General features: G+C 39.2%; 1 protein-coding gene across 1 annotated transcript; it reads right to left on the bottom strand.

Annotated features, from left to right (window-relative positions):
* Positions 1–3,888: 3,888 nt before the first annotated feature.
* LOC146332499 (voltage-gated potassium channel regulatory subunit KCNG4-like) lies at positions 3,889–18,521 on the bottom strand. The gene is made up of 3 exons (XM_084723182.1): positions 18,131–18,521; positions 11,968–12,813; positions 3,889–5,767 (listed from the first exon to the last, which is right to left on the bottom strand). Exons 2-3 carry the CDS (start codon positions 12,727–12,729, stop codon positions 4,925–4,927), a joined length of 1,605 nt encoding a protein of 534 aa, XP_084579308.1. The 5' UTR covers positions 12,730–12,813; positions 18,131–18,521; the 3' UTR covers positions 3,889–4,924.
* Positions 18,522–18,815: the final 294 nt, after the last annotated feature.

The following is an 18,815-nucleotide window of genomic DNA, read 5'->3' as shown; positions in this document are numbered from 1 at the left end:
TGTGATGAGGGTGGGAAAGAATATACTTTCTTTTCCTTATTATTATTAGTTTAGATATTTGGACTTGAATCCTTCAGTCCAGTAGTCGGCTGTAATGCAACTTTTTGGATGCAAACCACCTTTAAAATCCAAGAAGAAGAAGAAGAAGAAGAAGAAGAAGAAGTAAACAAAGCAGGCTTCAAATTAAAAAAAAAAAACAGCTTTCCCTTTAACACATTTGTTTGACCTCAAGGATACACAGAGTGATTCGTGGATGGTACCTATCTAGTACCTCAAATTCTGACTTAAGTCTGACTTAAGACAATTTTGAGGACCTGAGACTTGATTGACTGAAGTCGATTAAAGACCCAACATGACTTTGAGTTGATATTCAAGACTTATGACTTGACTTTGACTTCAGACAGATGACTTGTAAGGACTTTTTTTCCCCTTGAGTTAGTAGGTAAAACTACGAAAAAAAAAATCCAAAAACTGTAACCCACGACCTCTTTTGATCTAAAGGTTGTATCCGTTATTTTTCTCCCATATGATTCCTGTCAGACTCCTCACATAGTTAAACTGAACTAGTTCTGATTAGGACTGCAACTAATGATTATTTTCATAGTCAATTAGTCAACCAAATATAATAATTGCTTGTTTTAAAATGCTGAAAAATGTCAATCAGTGTTTCCCGAAGCCTAAGATGACGTCCTCCGATGTCTTGTTTTACTCACATCTCAAAGATATTGAATTTACTGAAGAGAGGAAGAAAGAAACTCTCGTGTACAGTGAACACACCATTCATCCTCTGAGGCAGTTAAAAACACAAGCAAAAGAGTAAAATAACTTTATTTTAAAAATGCCTGTAAGTTGGACAAACAGCAACACTGGAGGAGCTACGAGATATTTGAGTGTAGGATGAAAGTGATCTGCACATTAAAGGAGCATTAAACACACGTCTGACGCGCGTCTACCCATCAGTCTCCACTGCTCCACTGTGACGTTTTTAAATTACTCTCCTGCCTTCCAGGCTGCCATTGATTTCCTCTAAAAAAAATCATGCTGCAGAGACATGACAGTCGTGCTGTGTAATCTGTCACAGTGAAGATTTTGTCACTTTGTCTTGAAATCGTCTCCTGCTTAACGCAGCTGGACGGTGCATTTAAGGACACCCACCCCAAATCTGAGAGTCGGTGACATGAAAGCATCACTTTAATGAGACGTGTGATCGAAAAACTCAGAACCACAGGACAAACAATGAGCAAACAATGAAGTTACAAACAGGATAAAGAGAATTTTGATGTTTCTTGTATTAGTCGTGGCTGTTAATCAATTTTTTTTCTGTACTGTTGCTTTTCTGATGAGTTTTTTGTGTTTATCTACCCGATCAGTTTATGAGACCTTCATTTAATCTCCAAACTAAGACACAATCTAAAACTAAATCGAAATATCTTCCTTGTGAAATTATTTCAGTTTAGATATGAACATACTGCATCACCTTGGTGTGCGTTTTGATTTGTGTACTATTTGTTGAACATAATTAGAATAAAGAAGAAACTTGAATTTTATTTATTTATCTGTCAGCCTTGATATTATTTTTCTCCAGGTGGTGTGAAACTGGCGATGACTGATGAAGTCGGTGTGGTGTAAAATCTGTGTTGGTGGGTACAAAAACAGTTTATCACTTCACTTACAGCAGTCTGACACTTCACCAGCTGGGATCCAACGTTGTTACCTGTTGCTTCACCCCATCTGTGATTTGCACAGTCCTTACTTTAGTCCTTTTTGTGATCTGAATCACAGAATGAAGTGCTGAAGTTACAGAAGACGTGATCTGCCGTCACGACGACTGGATGCATGAAAGAGCAACATGATCTCATGAGATGGTGTATAAAGAGAACAACATTTAGTAGCACACTTTTAGTTTAAGTTTTGGATGCGGTGACAACAGTCAGGTGACCTTCACAGTCACGGTGATCCTCACTGTGGTTAAACGTTGTGAAATGATTGTGAAATGATTTGGTTAGGTTTAGGTAGTCTGACCGGATGCACACTGCAGGTTTAAGTCCTGCCGTTGGCCGTGGGATCGCAGCGTCCACTATCTGCATTTTCAAAGTCCCCGGGAAACAAGAACAACCTCCTAGTTGCAACCTACACGCTGAATTTAGCACCTGGGACGCTAATGGTGGGGTTTCGAAACAGATTGTGGTTTGGATTGTAGGTTACGTAAATTAATTTATATACTGAAGCTGAAATACATCAACGTTGACTTCTGCTTCCCATGGACATGAACTGCAGTGTCCAGGATGAAAGTCCTATGTTTGTTTGACACGTCCATCCACCCTAACCTCTTCCATCCTGCTCTTTATACCACGTCACCTGACATTGTTTATGTCTGACATTTGCATGTAGAATGACACGCTGTCTTTGCATATGTCATTTGTACAGACTGACTTAATACACAATGCATGTTATTTTTAAACCATTTGGTGAGACCAGAGAGCTGGCTAATGCTAGCCAGAGTCTCTCCTTTTACTTTAAAATAACCAAGGCAAAAATGAATGTCTAGTGGGAATCAATGCTAACATTAGCAAGCTAGGCTAACAAGCTTTCTCTCTCTGTGAATGGATCACAAAGAAAGGGAACGGTGATGTGATGTCACAGACAGCAAGTTTGCTGTTTAGGAGGATACCCACCATGACCTGTACACTGTTACCACTAGTTACTGGTTGATTCCACTTGGTACGGCACGTCTGTGCCACAATTTTGATCCGTCCTCCACACGTCTGCAGCCCCCCCCCAGCAGCGGTGTGTTTTGCCCGCCTGATGATGTTGACTTGCTCAGATTTTGTTGATTTGGTCCTCTTTTCTTGCTTTTTGTGCTTCTATTATGGATAAGAACACTGAAATTGTGTTTTTCCTGTCTGCACTGGGTCTTTTATTTTGAAAATTGACCAGATTTTATCTACTTTTTTCTGTGTCTGACTTCCTGCCCACTTGATCTGCTCTGTGCAGATTGATTGCATGTATTAGCAGAGAGGTGCTTCTGGGATGCTCTGATTGGTTGATAGATTGTTTGTGATCAGCTCCGGCTGCTGCAGCGTGGTTGTGACGTGATGCAGCTGTGCCTGGTGTAATTTAACTGTTATGATGGGTAATCTCAACCTGTTCCAACTCAGTGTAACTCAATTCATAGTTCTAGTTCCTGATCAAGTAACTGTAAAACTTTATGGCGTATTTAACATGACCTTTGTGCTCCTCTGTGTGGCTCATAGATTTGCTTCACTCACCAGTCAAAACAAAATGGTTCTCCTGTCCAGCGTAGAGATAGTTAGTGTCATGGTTCGTCTTCCCTTGTGTGTCTTTGTGTTTTTTACTTCCTGTCTTTGGCTCTTTTCACCTGTTCTTGATCGACCTCACCTGTGTCTTATCCTCCTCCTCCTCCTCCCTAGAGTGTTTTATCTTTAGTCACTTGTTCGTCCTCGTCTGTTTGCTGCTGTCTTTCCTTCTTGATTCTTGCTTTGCGTTTTTCCCTGCGTGCTTTAGGATTATCTTCTGGACTTTGACTTTTATGTCTTTCCTTTTGGATTTGTTTGTTGCCTTTGCACTGTATGTTTTTGAGTTTTGTATTTTCATTAAACTTTTGAACTCATCCATTCCTGCTGCAGTCTGCATCTGGGTCCTTCCTCCTGCTCCTGGATGATATATACCAGAGTATATCTCCTAATTAGTCAGGATCAATATCATTATCAGTTTGGTAATATATCACCTCTTTCACTCTGCAGAGACTTTATCTTTATATGGACATTTGTCTTTATCAGTCCCTCCAGGACTTTGCAGGCTTTATTTGGGATTGTTGCAGCCTAAAATACCTGATTTCCCATCAGCTTTTCTAAAAAAAAATATGATGCATGTTTTTATGCATTTATTATAATGAAACTGTGGGGCCAAGTGAAAAGGTTTTGTGTATATTTTGTTCATTAAAAGTCAAAGGCAACTTGTTCTGGTGAGAATCAAACTGCACTCTGTTCTGAGTGTTCTAAGTAACCTCAGCAAAAAGTCTAAAAGAAATTGCTTCATTTGTAAATGAAATGCACTTGTTTTCCCACAAAGAAACGAAATGTTTGTGGAGTTCAGACTGAGTCAAAACACAAAATCATAAAATATAAAAGTGCTCAGAGCTTTGAAACATTTCAAGAACGATGACAGACTGTGTGTTCTTTTCAGTAAAGTAAATAAAAATACAAAAAACGATTAATAATAAAACATTAATCAATGATGACGGGTCGAATTTGCATAAAAGTTAAGTGGATTAGACTAAAAGTGCAAGGTTTTGCAGAATTCACAGGGATTGGCTGAATTTGCTGAATTTATTGTTGCAAAAACACCCTGGAAGGACTGATTTATGCATTTCTGATGACGAATGACTGACAGATCACAGATAATGCAAAATGCTCCACTATTCCCATTCTCTCTACGCTGTAAAGGGACAGATGGATGAAATGTCTAAAGACTAATATCTAATGTTTAGTGAATCTGTTGAAAAACTCTTGTATCAACGTCCAAAGGCTAAAAATCATGATGAGAGACTCACATATGTTCTACAAACTGTTTCATCCTCTTGTGCAGAATAGTTGCAGTGACATTATAGTTTATATTTTCTTACACAAAAAGTGAAGAGAAATCAAATTCAGTTCAGTTTTACTTAAAGGTTTCGTACGTAGTGCCGCATGTGATGAAAAAAGCTCGATATAATCTGATAAGGACTAGATAATTTGCTGAAAGCTTGAAGTGTGACTCAGGAGCATGAAGAGACAAGAACCTAAACACTGTCCACAATATAACAGTCCTCTGGAGTCTAATTGTACCTATAGATCGAGTATGTAGTCAAGTGTCACCATTTTTAACACATAATTACTGCGTGAAGTGTCTCTCTGCTGCGCCGTTAGAAAGCTGTGGATGGAAGCGTGGATTGATGACTCCTGCCTGACATCAGCCCGTCATTTTCCTCCTTGGATACAGATGTGAACTTGTCTGGTGACAAATCGACTTTGGACCAGCTCTCCTCTGATTCGGCAGCTTTCTCCTCGCCTCTGTCCTCCTTCCACAGTTGCTCATATTCCTGCTTCAGCTCCTGATACGAGCGGGAGAAGGTGTGGAAGATGGAGGTGGCGGGGAACGCCATGATGAGGATGCCGCTCAGAATGCTGGTCAGCGCGACTATCTGTCCGGGGATGCTGCGCGGCACCATGTCGCCGTATCCCACCGTCGTCATGGAGATGATGGCCCACCAGTAGGAGGCCGGGATGCTGCTGAAGCTGTGGTGGGGGTGTGTGGCAGCGTACGGCGCCAGCTCGCTCTCCGCCAGATGAACCAGAGGTGAGAAGAGGGTCACGGCGACGCAGACGAACAGCAGCAGCAGGCCGAACTCCCTCATGCTGCGCTGCATGGTCAGTCCCAACGTCTGCAGGCCCAGAGAGTGGCGAGCCAGCCGCATCACATACAGGATCCGCAGCGCCCGCAGCAGGCGCAGGATCAGACTCAGTTTGTCCAGGTAGCCTCGGCCGGCGCCCATGATGACGTCCTCCTGCGACTCGTCTCTGACATCGACGACCAGGGACACGTAGTACGGCAGGATGGCGATGGCGTCGATGATGTTGAGCGGGCCGCGAGCGAAGGCCAGTTTGCTCTGGGCATTGGCGAATCGCAGCACAAACTCCAACGTGAACCACGCCACACAGATGGACTCCACCACGAACATGCTGTGACACTTCTGAGAGCACTCGCCCTGCAGACACGGAGACACACTGTGATCAAAACACACTGAGCAACTTTAAAGGGACAAGACACCAATAATCAGTTTGGTGCAATTCAGCCATGACAACAACAATATCCTCTGTGACTCCAAATGTCTGATTTTGCAGCCTGTTTTGGTAGAAACCAAGATCTTTTCCCAAAGAAACTCCCTAAAAATTTGGTATTTCACTCTGGGAGTGGTGCCTTATGTCCTGCGTCACACAGAGTGTTGTGGGAATTTTATTTTTTGATTTTTTTTCATAGATACGTTTTGATTTTTACTCCTTGTACTGCTGCACGGCTGCAACCACGACTGGACCTCCCTGCAGATTCCCAAATGATTTTTACCCGACTGCACTGTAAAAAAGAAAAAAAGATGAGACAACTCAAAATTTCAAGGCAACTTACTAAGATAGATTTTTGAGTTCCGAGACCAACTAAAAATTTTAAATTTTAAATAAACTAAAAATAATTTTTTGCAAATCTCTGACTTTTAGAAACTAAAATAAAACTAAAAATAATTGTTATATATATTAATTATTATATTAACCATTAATCACTCTCACTTCAATGAGTTTACTCAATAACTTTTGAAATATTATTATTTTGCATTTCCAAAACTCAAAGATTCAAGACATGTAAATTATCTCAACAAAAGATTAAGAGTTGGTAAAACTTTTTCAAAACTTAGGAGTTTGAGTTGGGCTGAAAAGTAAAAAATCCTTTGCAGTAAGTTGCCAACAAATTTAGAGTTTTCTCAGCTTTTTAAACATTATAACATTATAACATTATACTGGAAAATATAACTAAATAATGCTAAAATATATTGAAGATGGACTAAATTGCCTATATTTTGCCACTCAGTCCAACTATTTTCCAGTACTTGGGAACACAGACTGAGGAGGTCACAAAACTCACCTATGAGCTCGCTGAAGTGTGCACTGTTACATCCTGCAAAACCACATCCAGAGGAAATACCAAGTTTTTGGAGTTTCCTTTTCCTGAACCCAATAAAAGAGTTTCTGTGCCTTTATTTTGAAAGTCTACCAAGACGTTGCATATTTGTTTTTGCTAACCTGACTGTGGAGGCCTGTAGGGGCTAAACTGATGTCTTCAGTGTCAAAGTTTGGAGTGTAGGGACACTGACCGAGTGTTTGATATTGTCACCAGGGTTATCTTGGATTAGACCTGAGACCTTGAATGCAAAGTAAAAAGCCTGAGTTATGAACTGCTGGTGAGGAGAATGTGGGCATCTATCAGACACACAGTTTGGTGAAAGAGACCATTGAGTTGCATTATGGGAAATGTGGGACTGTGAATTTCTGGTGCTTCACACACACCAGAGACCACATCAAGGGTCAGAATACCTCAGACTCCTCTGCAGCAATTTCTCCTCACACGTTCTTTTCATTGAAATTTTCATTAAGTACTGAATTGTATAAAATCAGGATAAAAGCCTGTGAATCTGTGAAGGGATAGTTCAGATTTTTTGAAGTGTGGTTTTATGAGGTACTTCTCCATAGTCAGTGTACGGCGGTCAACATGCCCCCAGTTTGAAGAAGCAGCAGGAAGCAATGTTCCAGTGTGGACAGGGTCAGCAGCAAAATGTATTTTATATCAGTTTAATATCAGTATTAGTTTAAGCAACCAAACTCCATTGACAAAACCAGTCATTTTACCTCACAGAACAAAGGAGCTGTTGGTCTACAGGTGCTTCAATCAGTTAGTTAGTTTGTATTATTGTGTGACTTTGGTGCATTAAGTGTTTAGTTTGGGCTTCAACAACCAAAAACAAACTATCTGATCGAGGCAGCGATAGTCCAAAAACTCCTGTGTTCTGCAAAGTAAAATTACAGTTATTGTCAATGGAGTTCAGTTGCTTTGGAGAGAGCGATATTTGGCTTATGACAGCAAGGTAAACCAGTAAAAATATTCTAAATGTATGTACACTTGATATAAACTGTCTAAAATATAGTACTTCTGCTGCTGATCCAAACCAGGGGTGTGTCAACAGTCATCTACTGTAGGTAATACACCGACTATGGCTAAATACCTCACTTAAAAAAAAAACAGACTACCCCTTTAAGTCTTTCCAGCACACGTTTGCTCTTCAGATGTGGTCAGGCTAAAAAAAGATTTTTCTACAAGAATGAAACAAGGGAGAAAAAACATCAATTTTAGCAACCGTTCCTTACAAAAAATGCTTCAAATCTGGCTGCATCAATTTTATCCATTATCTTTAAATCTGTCTTCAACTCCCCGAACTGGACGGAGATGCAGCAGTGAATCACTGAGTTTCCTTTAAAGAAAACATTATTGTTTTTTTCATTTCAACGTTCTGTGTAACTGTGCATTTCATTTTAAATAACAGAGATCCTGTAGATATTTAAACAACCTCGTCTCTGAAAACAGGCCTCCTACCCTCCACATAATATTGTATTGTTAACTGTGACACCCGCTGAGTTTTTCAGAACATCATTTCAATGTCAGTATGTGTCCCTGCAAAGTAAGACACTGAAAACTTTTATTAAAAAAAAAAAATACACAGCACTTAAATTGATTTGTACAAACTAATACAACATTTCTTCGGCACAGAGTGTTATAAAAGAGTAAAGTGGAGCCATCAAAGTGGAAAAAAATCCATTTCTCTTCCAGAGTCTCTGAATGACTGAATGATGGCAGAGAAGAAAACAAGACCCTCTAATGAGGAGTGTCATCACAAACACTACATGTGGAGTGACGAGAAAACCCTTTAAATGATAACCTTGTAAAACACAGGCTTTCCTGACTGCACATAATGAGCCTCTTTATGTTTACTGACAACAAAAAGGCTGAAGGGCAGGTTTCATTAAGCGTTAAAATCAATACTTTTAATCTACAGTTCTGTACAGTGAATTACCACAGGAAATACAGCTCCTGGGAAGAAGTGAACGACGGAAGTAATATTCAGGGAATGAGAGTGAACTTGTGCTGAACTTTCTGTTTGGCGACATGTTGGTAGCTTTCTGCACAATTTCAAGAATTCACAGTCTATATGTGGTTAGTCTTCCTGGAAGGATTGACTTTTTCATCCTGAGGTTCGCTGCTTCACTTTTCACTGTTGGCTTTGTACAGATTGTAAATATTTACCATTTGATTTTATTGTGCTTTTGATCATTGTGATAATCTCCTCAGCATCTTATGTAACTGTTAGCAACGTTAGCTGGTGTCTCAGTGTAGCAACAACGCTAACCTGATTGTCTCACAGCGTGGCTAGCGTTAGATCACTATGTGTCTTTTTTACTCTTGGTGCTTGGACAGACATATCTGACTTCAGATGCTGATTCCCCCTGACTGCTCTGAGAAAGAATCATTACAGATTTCACTGAATTTTCAAACTGCAGAATCTTCTTGGCATTTTAGACGCACTTGGTGTCTCATTTTCAAAGAGAGGTGAACCGGCAGGCAGGGAGGCGATCACACAGGCGGAGCATGATCTCGTGAAAGTCTTGCAGTTGTGCAATGCAATGCAAATCTTAAAAGAAAAAACAAAAAACTGCAGGGTTTGTGCAAAAAATTTAAATGGCTGTATTTCACACAGCATTATGTATTTTAAATCAGTGTTTCCCAAACGTTTTTTTCTGTGGCCAACTTTTGAAAAACCATCCAAACCCAATTCACAATAAGCCTTATCAATAAATCTTCAGAGGATTAAATTTGTGCATAAATGAATGTTCCTGACCTTTTTTTACTGCCATTTCTGCATCACCTTACATTATCCTGACGTATGTTAAGATAAAGTAATTTAAAAATTAATGCATATAGGCTGAGTTTCATTTTTTCATTTCCTCACATCACGAAAACACACACACTTTTTATCGTAAAATTTTGTCCCAAAAATTAGACGAAATAAGTACATTGAGGCAGAATTAACAGGCTCTTGTTTTTTTCTTCTCATCAGTAAAACAATGCGCACATTTTTAATGCTTTCTAAACACTGTACTGCAGATATAAATCTTAACTTTGCAGAATTTCTTTCATTTTGTTTTCTTTTATTTATCTTGGAACCCAAATAAAATCTCCTGAGACCTCCTTGTTCTTTCATCCTCCTCCTTTCTCCCTTATATTTGATGTTGCATCACTTCCTTGTTTGCAACCAATCAGCTTGCCATATAGCTGTATAAATATATATCGTTCTCGTATTCTGGGGAAATCGTTTATGATTATGTTAACTAGATAGTAACAGCTAAAAAAATATCTGATCGTGACAGAGTTGAGCAAAAAAAAAAATGAGAAGTCGCTTTTTGTCAAAGTCTGAAGTCAAGGAGCAATTGTTTTACAAATTATCATGAATTTTCGTTCCTTTTTGTTTTCTTTGACAAACCAACATTCAGCTCGGTCTGATTCCGATCAGCCTCACATGCCTGTCAAAGTGAATGAAAGCACCAGCTGGCCAACATTCAACTTTAGATGTCTGCCAGAAACACAAAACTGAAAACAAAACGGCTTTCCAGAAATTAAAAGCAATCTTGGCGTCGCTCTTTGCCTCTGAGCCAAATTTAGAACTCCAGATGTTTGTTCAGTCCGACTCCATCAGTTACAGAACACATGAAGAAAACTTCGGCTCCTGAACTCGACGTGTGTGTCGTGTCTCGATAACGTAACTGACAAGCACATACATCAGGGAGAAATCAATCCTCCGTCTCCAGCTTAGAAAACATAATCACGTCGCCCAGTTCAGACTCTTTGCACTGACAATTTGTTATATAATCAATTCTTCAGTCTGCTTCTGTTTACCAGCAGAAATCTATGATTTCACAGTCACACTGGCAAAAGCAATTTCTTCTCCTCAACCCTTCACTGCTTTACAAATAACCCTGACCTGTCTTTTCACTGTGATCAGTCTCCTGTCAATCTAGTGAGTTTGACTCATCTATTTATTAACCTGATTGACTTTAATGTTTATTATTGATTGATTTATTAATTTTATCATTCTCCACTAATTACTCAATCTTTTCTTATTTAACCAAGCTCCCATACTCAGAGTTAATATGTGATTACACCGTCTTTCAAACTATTAAATCAAGTCAATTTTATTTATATGGCATAAAACTGAAACAGAAGTTATTTCAGGGCACTTTTCATACAGATCAGGTCTAGACTGTACTCTTTATATTATTATACATTCAGAGGGCATTTTGTTTGTAGAAAACATAGACTTTATAGTTTTAAACTGAGCCTTTCTCTCTGCTGCAGAGCTGAACATATTCAGTGCCGTACTGGAGGTGTTTCAGAAGTGTAACGAGGACCGACATAGTGGGATATCCTTTGTGACTTTTATGTAAATGTGTCTCTGGTGCTCAGTCAGACATGCGACTGACATGTTCGCTGTCCTGGCTCCACAGTGGTGGAACGACCTCCGCTGGTATCAGGACGGCTGAAACATTTTCCATCACAGACTGAAAATTCCTCTGTTCAGACTGCAGCCGCAGAAAACTCCTCTACCGCTTCACTGTTTCTACACGAAGCTTGAAGCTGTTCAGCTTACAGTATTTGGTGGTCAGTTATATCCACTTACTGTACGTGGCTATGAATAAAAGTGTCCGCATGGGAATTTAATGCAATGCATTAATTATTTTTTTGTGGATCAGTACAACATATTACAGTCCGTCCAGGAAGTCGTGACGTTGTGATCGCAACAATTCACCCAACTCAACCAATCCCTGTGAATTCTGTGTGACCTCGAAATTTTGTCAAAACTCCTTGAGTTTTCTGCAAGTTTGACCAATCGTCCTTGTTCCCTGTGAGTTCCACCAATAGTAGCAGTCCCCCCTGCAGACATCATACATGTACGTCTCAATGGACCAACTCAAAGTTTTGTTTTATAAGTCACAATTTTTTTTCTTTTTAATATTTTCACAGCTTCTGAAGAGATTTGTCATCATTATTAACATGTATCAACGCTCTGTCCACTTTTATTTTATAATTTTATTCTTGTTGTTTTAACTGAGTTTAAGCTCCAAAAAGATTTTGCCTTTTTGTGGAATATAAATAAGTTTTTGTAATTGTGAACCTTTTTGATGAGGTAAAATATCACAACTTTTTTTTTGCAGTTTTCCCTTGCATCCCTTTTCTCTTGCAAAAACATCACAACATGCACAGGTTCAACAGGATGTTTTGTGCCTGTCTCCTTTTCATCAGCTTCATACTCACCCTGATCTCTTCATCTCGGAGGTCTGGCATGGTGCTAATGCACAGGCTGATGACGGTGACCAGCACCATGACGACAGAGAGGCAGGCGAACATCTTCCCGGCGAGGCCCGACCCCTGAGGGTTCTCCACCACCTCTCTCAGCATCCAGGTCAGTCTGCGATAGCCCTTTTCTGTCTGAGTGGTACTTTTCTTCAGCATCAGCCTCTTCTGCCTCCACTCCTCTTCTTTGCGCTCTCGCTCGGCCACCTCCTCGACACGGGTGATCATGCGGCGCCGGCAGCAGCGCTCCATGTGGCCGGGGTCCACACCCCAGTAGTCGAGCTCATCGTGCAGTGACACGGCACACAGTTCCCGCAGCAGACGCAGTTTTCCTGCAGCCAGGAAGTTGAGGATGACCCTGAAGGCTGTCGGGTTTCGGTCGAAGAAGTACTCCTGGCATGTCTCGTCGTAGTCGTCGCAGAGTCGTGCGATCTCCTCGGGCGTGGTGCAGAAGCGCAGACGTCCCAAACGACTCTGGGGGAACTGCTCCAAGGTGCTCCAGGGGAACGTGTACCGGTTGCCCCCGACGTTGATGAGAACCTGCAGGGTGTGGTCGACCACGTACGAGGCCTTCGGGTCGCGGAGCAGCTGGGCTCGCTGGAAGTAAACGCCCTTGATGGTCTCGGTCTCCGGGATCTCGGTGAAGAAGCGGTCGAGGCTGCTGTCGTCACTGCTGATGGAGTAGGTGCTGAAGTCATGGTTGGCATTACTGATGATGGGCATGCTGGCTTCAGGATGTGAGACGGGGTGGAAGACGTGTTTGTATGTCCAGCTGACAGGAGGTTAGAAGGACGATCCACGGAGAAGCTGTGTTGAAAATAGAAAAACAAATATGTGGTAAAAACTTTTTTATGTCACGTAACTAACTTAAACCTTTAAATATGTCGATGTTGATTTTTATTTTCACTACAGACCACAGATCACCATAATAAATCTATATATAGGTCATAATAAGCTGCTTGTACAGATGCCTGTTTTTCATTTAATCACTTATTGACTATATCATTTAAGAACTAATAGATGTAATCACATTGGATCCAGTGTGCTGCTGTGATTGGTCAGTGATGAGGAAAATTCACAATTCACTAAAAAAAAAAAAAAAAAGAAAAGATTTTGGCACCCTACTTTTAGTCCTGACACCTTTCTGAAGATGGCTTCACACCAATTCACGCCTCGACTCATATGACTGTGACGACTCTCACATGACTGCTGTATGACCTCGAAACACTGTCACGGCGTGAGCGACCCGGCGGAGGTTCGACCAGCAAACAGAGCAGCTTTTACTGCGGCTTCTGTTCACTGGATAGTTTGTTTTCGACATCCACAGACAAGTTTTTTTTTTTTTTTTTTAAAGGTAACAGATACCTGCTAACATGCAAAAACACACTGTGATCTGAAAGGTTAAAACATTTTCTCACTTACCACCGCTGAGAGCTTCTCATAGTTTTGTTTTTTTTCTCTTTCAGCCAGTTAATGATATTCAAAAAATCAACAACAACAACAACAACATCTCCCTCCAAGAAGAAGTGTTACTGCTGCTGACAAACTGTCAACAGTTTTGGGACTGCTTTATATAAGAAATACTACTGACAGCCTTTTCTATGGATTAATATGGAGTTACCTCAGTGCCGATTCTAGAAAGAGGATCAGTTGTTTTCTCTTTTTTTGGTTCCCAGTGTTTCTATACATGCATACTTTAATGTTAAATAAAAGAAGATAGAAATTTAGAAAATGCTCACTTATAATTTGATAAATTGACTTCAAACCCTTTCATTAATATAGTGGCTTAAAAATTCTAAACACCTTTTCAAAGTCTCCAGTTCGTCTGCATGGAATTAAAGCTCAGATTGTTTTTTAATAAACTTTATTTGTTTATAAAGAGGTGTTGTTAAATATACTTTTGAAATGCTGCAGCCTTTGTAGCACTGCAAATGTCAATTTGCGTGTTATCACAGCGTCTTTCTTGCTTTTCATGTGTCACCTGTGTGACGTGTACCCTAACTCTGAAACCAACCCAAACCCGACCCTCATTAGCACCTGATTAAAGCCAGATTTTTCTTTACAAGCTTCCCTCTATGCACCAAACAGTAGAAGTTTTCAGTGACAGGGACAATACATGCGCGGAATTGGAACTGACAACAACTAAACTGGGGGAAAAAAAAGAAAATTAATAAATAAATATGTAAATATGGTGCAGCCTGAACCCGATGTGAGCCTGTGAAATCTGTGAGAAATACGGCCCGACCCGAACTCATCAGGTACCATCCATGATCAGGCACAGATCTCAAGCTCTAACGCCAGACTCATTATCTAACATAATGTATGTATTTATGACTGTGAAGGAACTTAATAAAAGTTTTTTGTTGTCATTATACATGTGTGATTCTAGTAAATCCAGGTAGAAACATGTTGTCTTCACTTTGAGACTGTTTTTTACAGAGAAGGACAGAGGACTGAAGACTGTGATGTCACAGTGAAGTTGACCTTTGACCTTTTGGATATAAAATGTCATCGCCTCATCATTTTATCCTGTCAGACGATTGTATGAAACTTTGTTTTAATTAACGTATGAAATCAAGAGTTATGACCTTTGACCTTTTAGCTCCATTCTAATCAGTCCATCCTTCAGTCGATGGGGACATTTGTACCAAATTTAAAGGAATTCTGTCCTTGTGTTTCTGAGATATTGTTTTAACGAGAATGAGGCGGACATGAGGTCACTCTGACCTTTGACCCTGATAATCTAATCAGTTCATCTTTCAGTCCGAGTGGAACTTTAAGCAAAGTTTGAGGAAATTCCATCAAGGTGTTCTTGAGATATCGCTTTAACGAGAACAGGACTTTCACCCAGAAGACGCAGTTCATGTCCCGTTTAAGACCAAAAGTCAACGCTGACTTCTTTTAACTTAAAGGGATAGTTCACCCAAAAATGAAAAGTCAGTCAGTATCTACTCAGCCTCATACTGATTGAAGGTTTCATGTTCATTTTTGGGTGAACTATCCCTTTAAGCATGTAAATTAACTTAAGAACAGATCTTGGCTAAAAATATCAGTGTGAAAAGCCCTTTATATCACAGCACATCATGTACATAACTAAACTAACAAACACACAACCCAAACTGTGATCTTTTCCTAAACCTAACCGAGTAGTTTTGGTTTCACAACATGAACCACGAACAAGATGAAGGTGACTTGATTATTGTCCAAAACTCATAAAATGCACCGAACCAAACAGCATTAAATGACATGTGAAAAGTTTAAAACATGTCGACACAACGTGCAAAATGTCCTTAAACATGGTATATTATTTACACACCATCTCATGAGATCAAGTTGCCTGGACAAATAAAAATAGACAGAGATATAATAGAGAGACATATGATACAAAATAGATGCTCAGTTATTATCTTCCACTTGACATGTTATATATATGTATAAGGTTTCCAAATGTTCCAAAGGCTATTTCAAATATTTTACATATTATATTATTAAATTAACTATTTTGATAATTGATTAATCAGTTTGAGTCATTTTTTAATGAAAATTTGTCAAAATTCTAAGAAGATTGTTTAGTTTTCCTCACACAGACAGGCCTTTTGTTTTTACACTCCTTAAAATCGAGAAGATCTCACAAACCTCACGTGAACTTTAGTGACTCCTAGTGGGGGTCAGGAGCCTCAGGTTGGAAACCGGTGTATTAGAGAGCTGCAACAATTGTTTGACTAATTGATCAGTCGATTAACAGAAAAGCAGTCATGAATTCTTTTTATAATCCATTAGTTATTTGAGTAATTCATGCAAAAATGGCAGAAAAAGCTGTTCTCAAACAATGAGATTTCCTGCTTTTCTCTTTTATTTCATATTAAACTGAACATATTTGGGTTTAAACTGGTAAAATGAGACATTTAAAGACCCTGAGAAACTGGGAAGAAGAATTAATCAAATAATATAGAAAATAAAGGGCAGATTAATGCATTAATGTGTTCATCACTCAGATGCTGCAGCTGGTAAAGATGGAGCTCATTTTAATTAGTTTATATATGATGAGTAACCTGTGGATCTTCCTCCTGGATCAATAAGGTCTTATAATGATACATCATAAATTATTTGTTAATTCTGTTTTGTATTATTAATCTGAATTTGCTGAGTAATTAGTAACTAAAGGTATAAAAAAAATGGAGTATAAAGTAGAATATTTCCCTCTGCAATATAGTGTAATCAAAGTGGCAAGTACTCGTATTTAAAGGGACAGTTCACCCCTAAACATTTCCTTTGGTGCTCTTTATCCATCTAGATCTGTCATTCCTGGAGACCGGTCACAGGAAATTTTATTTGAAAATTTTGCAAATGTAAGATTTTTATCTGCAGTACACTTTTCATTAAGCATATAAAATTTGCATATTGTTTTACTGATGAGAGGACAAAACACGAGAGACTGTTCATTCCACCTAAATGCACTTATTTTGTCTCGTTTATGTTCTATATTGTTTTTCTGATGACAAGAAATAAAAACAATGGGATGGACAGTTAACTCAGCCTAAGTGCATTTAGTAAATGAACTGTCCTTTTAAGTACAGTAGCCTACTTGAGTAAATGTAATTAGTTACTTTCCACCACTGCAGGAGACTAAACTGGGGAGACCAGGGGCAGTTATAACAGGGGGCAGTTGTAACACACTCAATTTCTCCAATCAGAAACAGTGCAGTGCTGCAGTGATGACAGTTACTCTGCACATGCTCAGTAGGTTCCCCTCTCTGTGGAGGATCGTTTCACCTCAGCAGAAGTTTTCAACAAAAAAATGGTTTTGAGGTGAAACTTTTTGCATGTTCAGTAGTTAGATGACTGTGAATTTAAAATTACATTAATTTTATCTCCAGGTTACAGGTTAAAAATAAACATAAACTATGCTAAATATATACAAGCAAACGTACGAGATTTTATCATGGCTGCCAGACTGGGGACAGTTGTAACACTGTGGCCTCATTTACACCTGGTATTAAAATGTGAATGTGTGTCTGTGCAAACCGGACAACCTCAGAACTGGTCTGGCAGATCTGATCACATACCGTTTACACCCTTCATTAACATACGTTCTTCTTTATCTGGATAAATTCTGCGGACACAGTCTCAGTCTGTTCCACTTTTATGTCCTCAATATGACGCTGATCAAATTCCACAGTAAAAGTTGAGGTGATGAGTGAGTGAGCACATGGCTGAGAGGTCAGGCCACCGGAAGACGGAGGCACAGATCATCTTTTCTTCTGGAGAAATATATTGTCTGTCCTCACCTAACAGCTTACTAACTGGGTATTTTGACCTACGTTTACAAAAATAAATTTATTTTACTGTTCAATTGATTTATACTATGGAAGCTAAAAGTCAAAGCTAACATAGCAGATCTTGCTAGCTGCCATTTATCTGTGAAATTAGCAAAAATGTAATTTCTGCAACAGTTTTAGCTGTCACTGTAGAGACAATTTCAAGGCAAACAAATGATAGCTTAAGTATTTTTAACCTGAAACCTAATTTCCTATATTTTTTTGTGTCAAGTGATTAATGGGAACAATAAATTTGTAAATTGCAAACAGTATTTTAAATCTTCAGTACAGATGATTTTTTAGGTGAAAATTGAACATCTGTCATAAAAAGCAAGATTTTTTGTGTGTATGAACACAATTATCTTCTAAGGTAAATGTCGACATTTTCTATTGAGGACAGAAAATCATGAAATCCTCTATTTGTATTTTTTCTTATTTCAGTATTTACAATAAGTCACAAAAGTTAATGAAAATACATTTAAATGTCTTAAAAATTTATAGAAAATAATAATTAAAATGAACGTTTGTCCTAACTCCAACGTAATGTTGCTCATAGTTGCAGAAACACTGATATATGTTGCTTCTATCAAAGGATAACTACTGTGTTTCAAGTAGTGTGTGAGTTTGAGTGGAAAATGTGAAAAATGTCACAGTAGCCCCTGGTCTCCCCTATTCATACTCTTATGGTTGACTTAATTAGAGCAGCAGTTTGTAATTAAAGAGAAACCCCTGTAATATGATTTTAATAGTGTTTCTTATATGATAGTAAAAGTTTAAAATAAAACAGTATTAATTAATTCTCTCACCTTAAAGGGCGCAGGTGGTCAGCCTCAGCTCTTTAATGTCTCTGTTATTGGTCCTGAACATTTTCTCATCTGTTGCTGCAATAAAGACGCTCCTCTCTAATTAAGCCATAATTGCATAATTGCTCTTTTAATTAAAGTGACGACGATCGGGCTCAGAGATCAGCAGGAGTGATATTACAGTTTATAAATCCAGTGTGAAGTTTGCAGCTCGCTGTGTGTCTGTGCAGCATCACCGCTCCGCTCTGCACACGTCGCCTCTCCGCCAGAGTTCAGCACAATTAAATTAAAATGATTTCTCCTTCTTCTTCTTCGTTGGTTCCATCGGTCCCTCCCGCCGCTGCCGAGGAGAGAATAATGCGATTATCTAACGGCGGTGCCCTCCTGAAACCTGCTGCTGTATTCTCATCTGTGTTTGACAGCAGGACCATCCTCCTCCTCCTCCTCCTCCTCCTCCTCCTCTTTTCACCCTCCTCCTCCTCCCTCCCTCCAGCTCTCTCCTCTTCTACACTGTAAAAAACGACGTTAAAGCAATCCACCTCACAGTATGATGGAAAAATTCTTTACATCTTTTACTTTTAGTGGCAGCGTAACTGGGTGTGTAGCCTGAAAAACACTCCAGTAAAAGTCAAAATCTTACTTTAGTAAAGGTTTTATATGATATGGTACTTAATGTAAGAGTAGAAGT

The sequence above is a fragment of the Lutjanus erythropterus genome, chromosome 1 (genome assembly GCF_056507025.1).
Source record: "Lutjanus erythropterus isolate fLutEry1 chromosome 1, fLutEry1.hap2, whole genome shotgun sequence".
Classification (NCBI taxonomy): Eukaryota; Metazoa; Chordata; class Actinopteri; order Lutjaniformes; family Lutjanidae; genus Lutjanus; species Lutjanus erythropterus.
The sequence above is the reverse complement of the archived record's forward strand: the minus strand, read 5'-3'. Positions and strand labels throughout refer to the sequence as shown.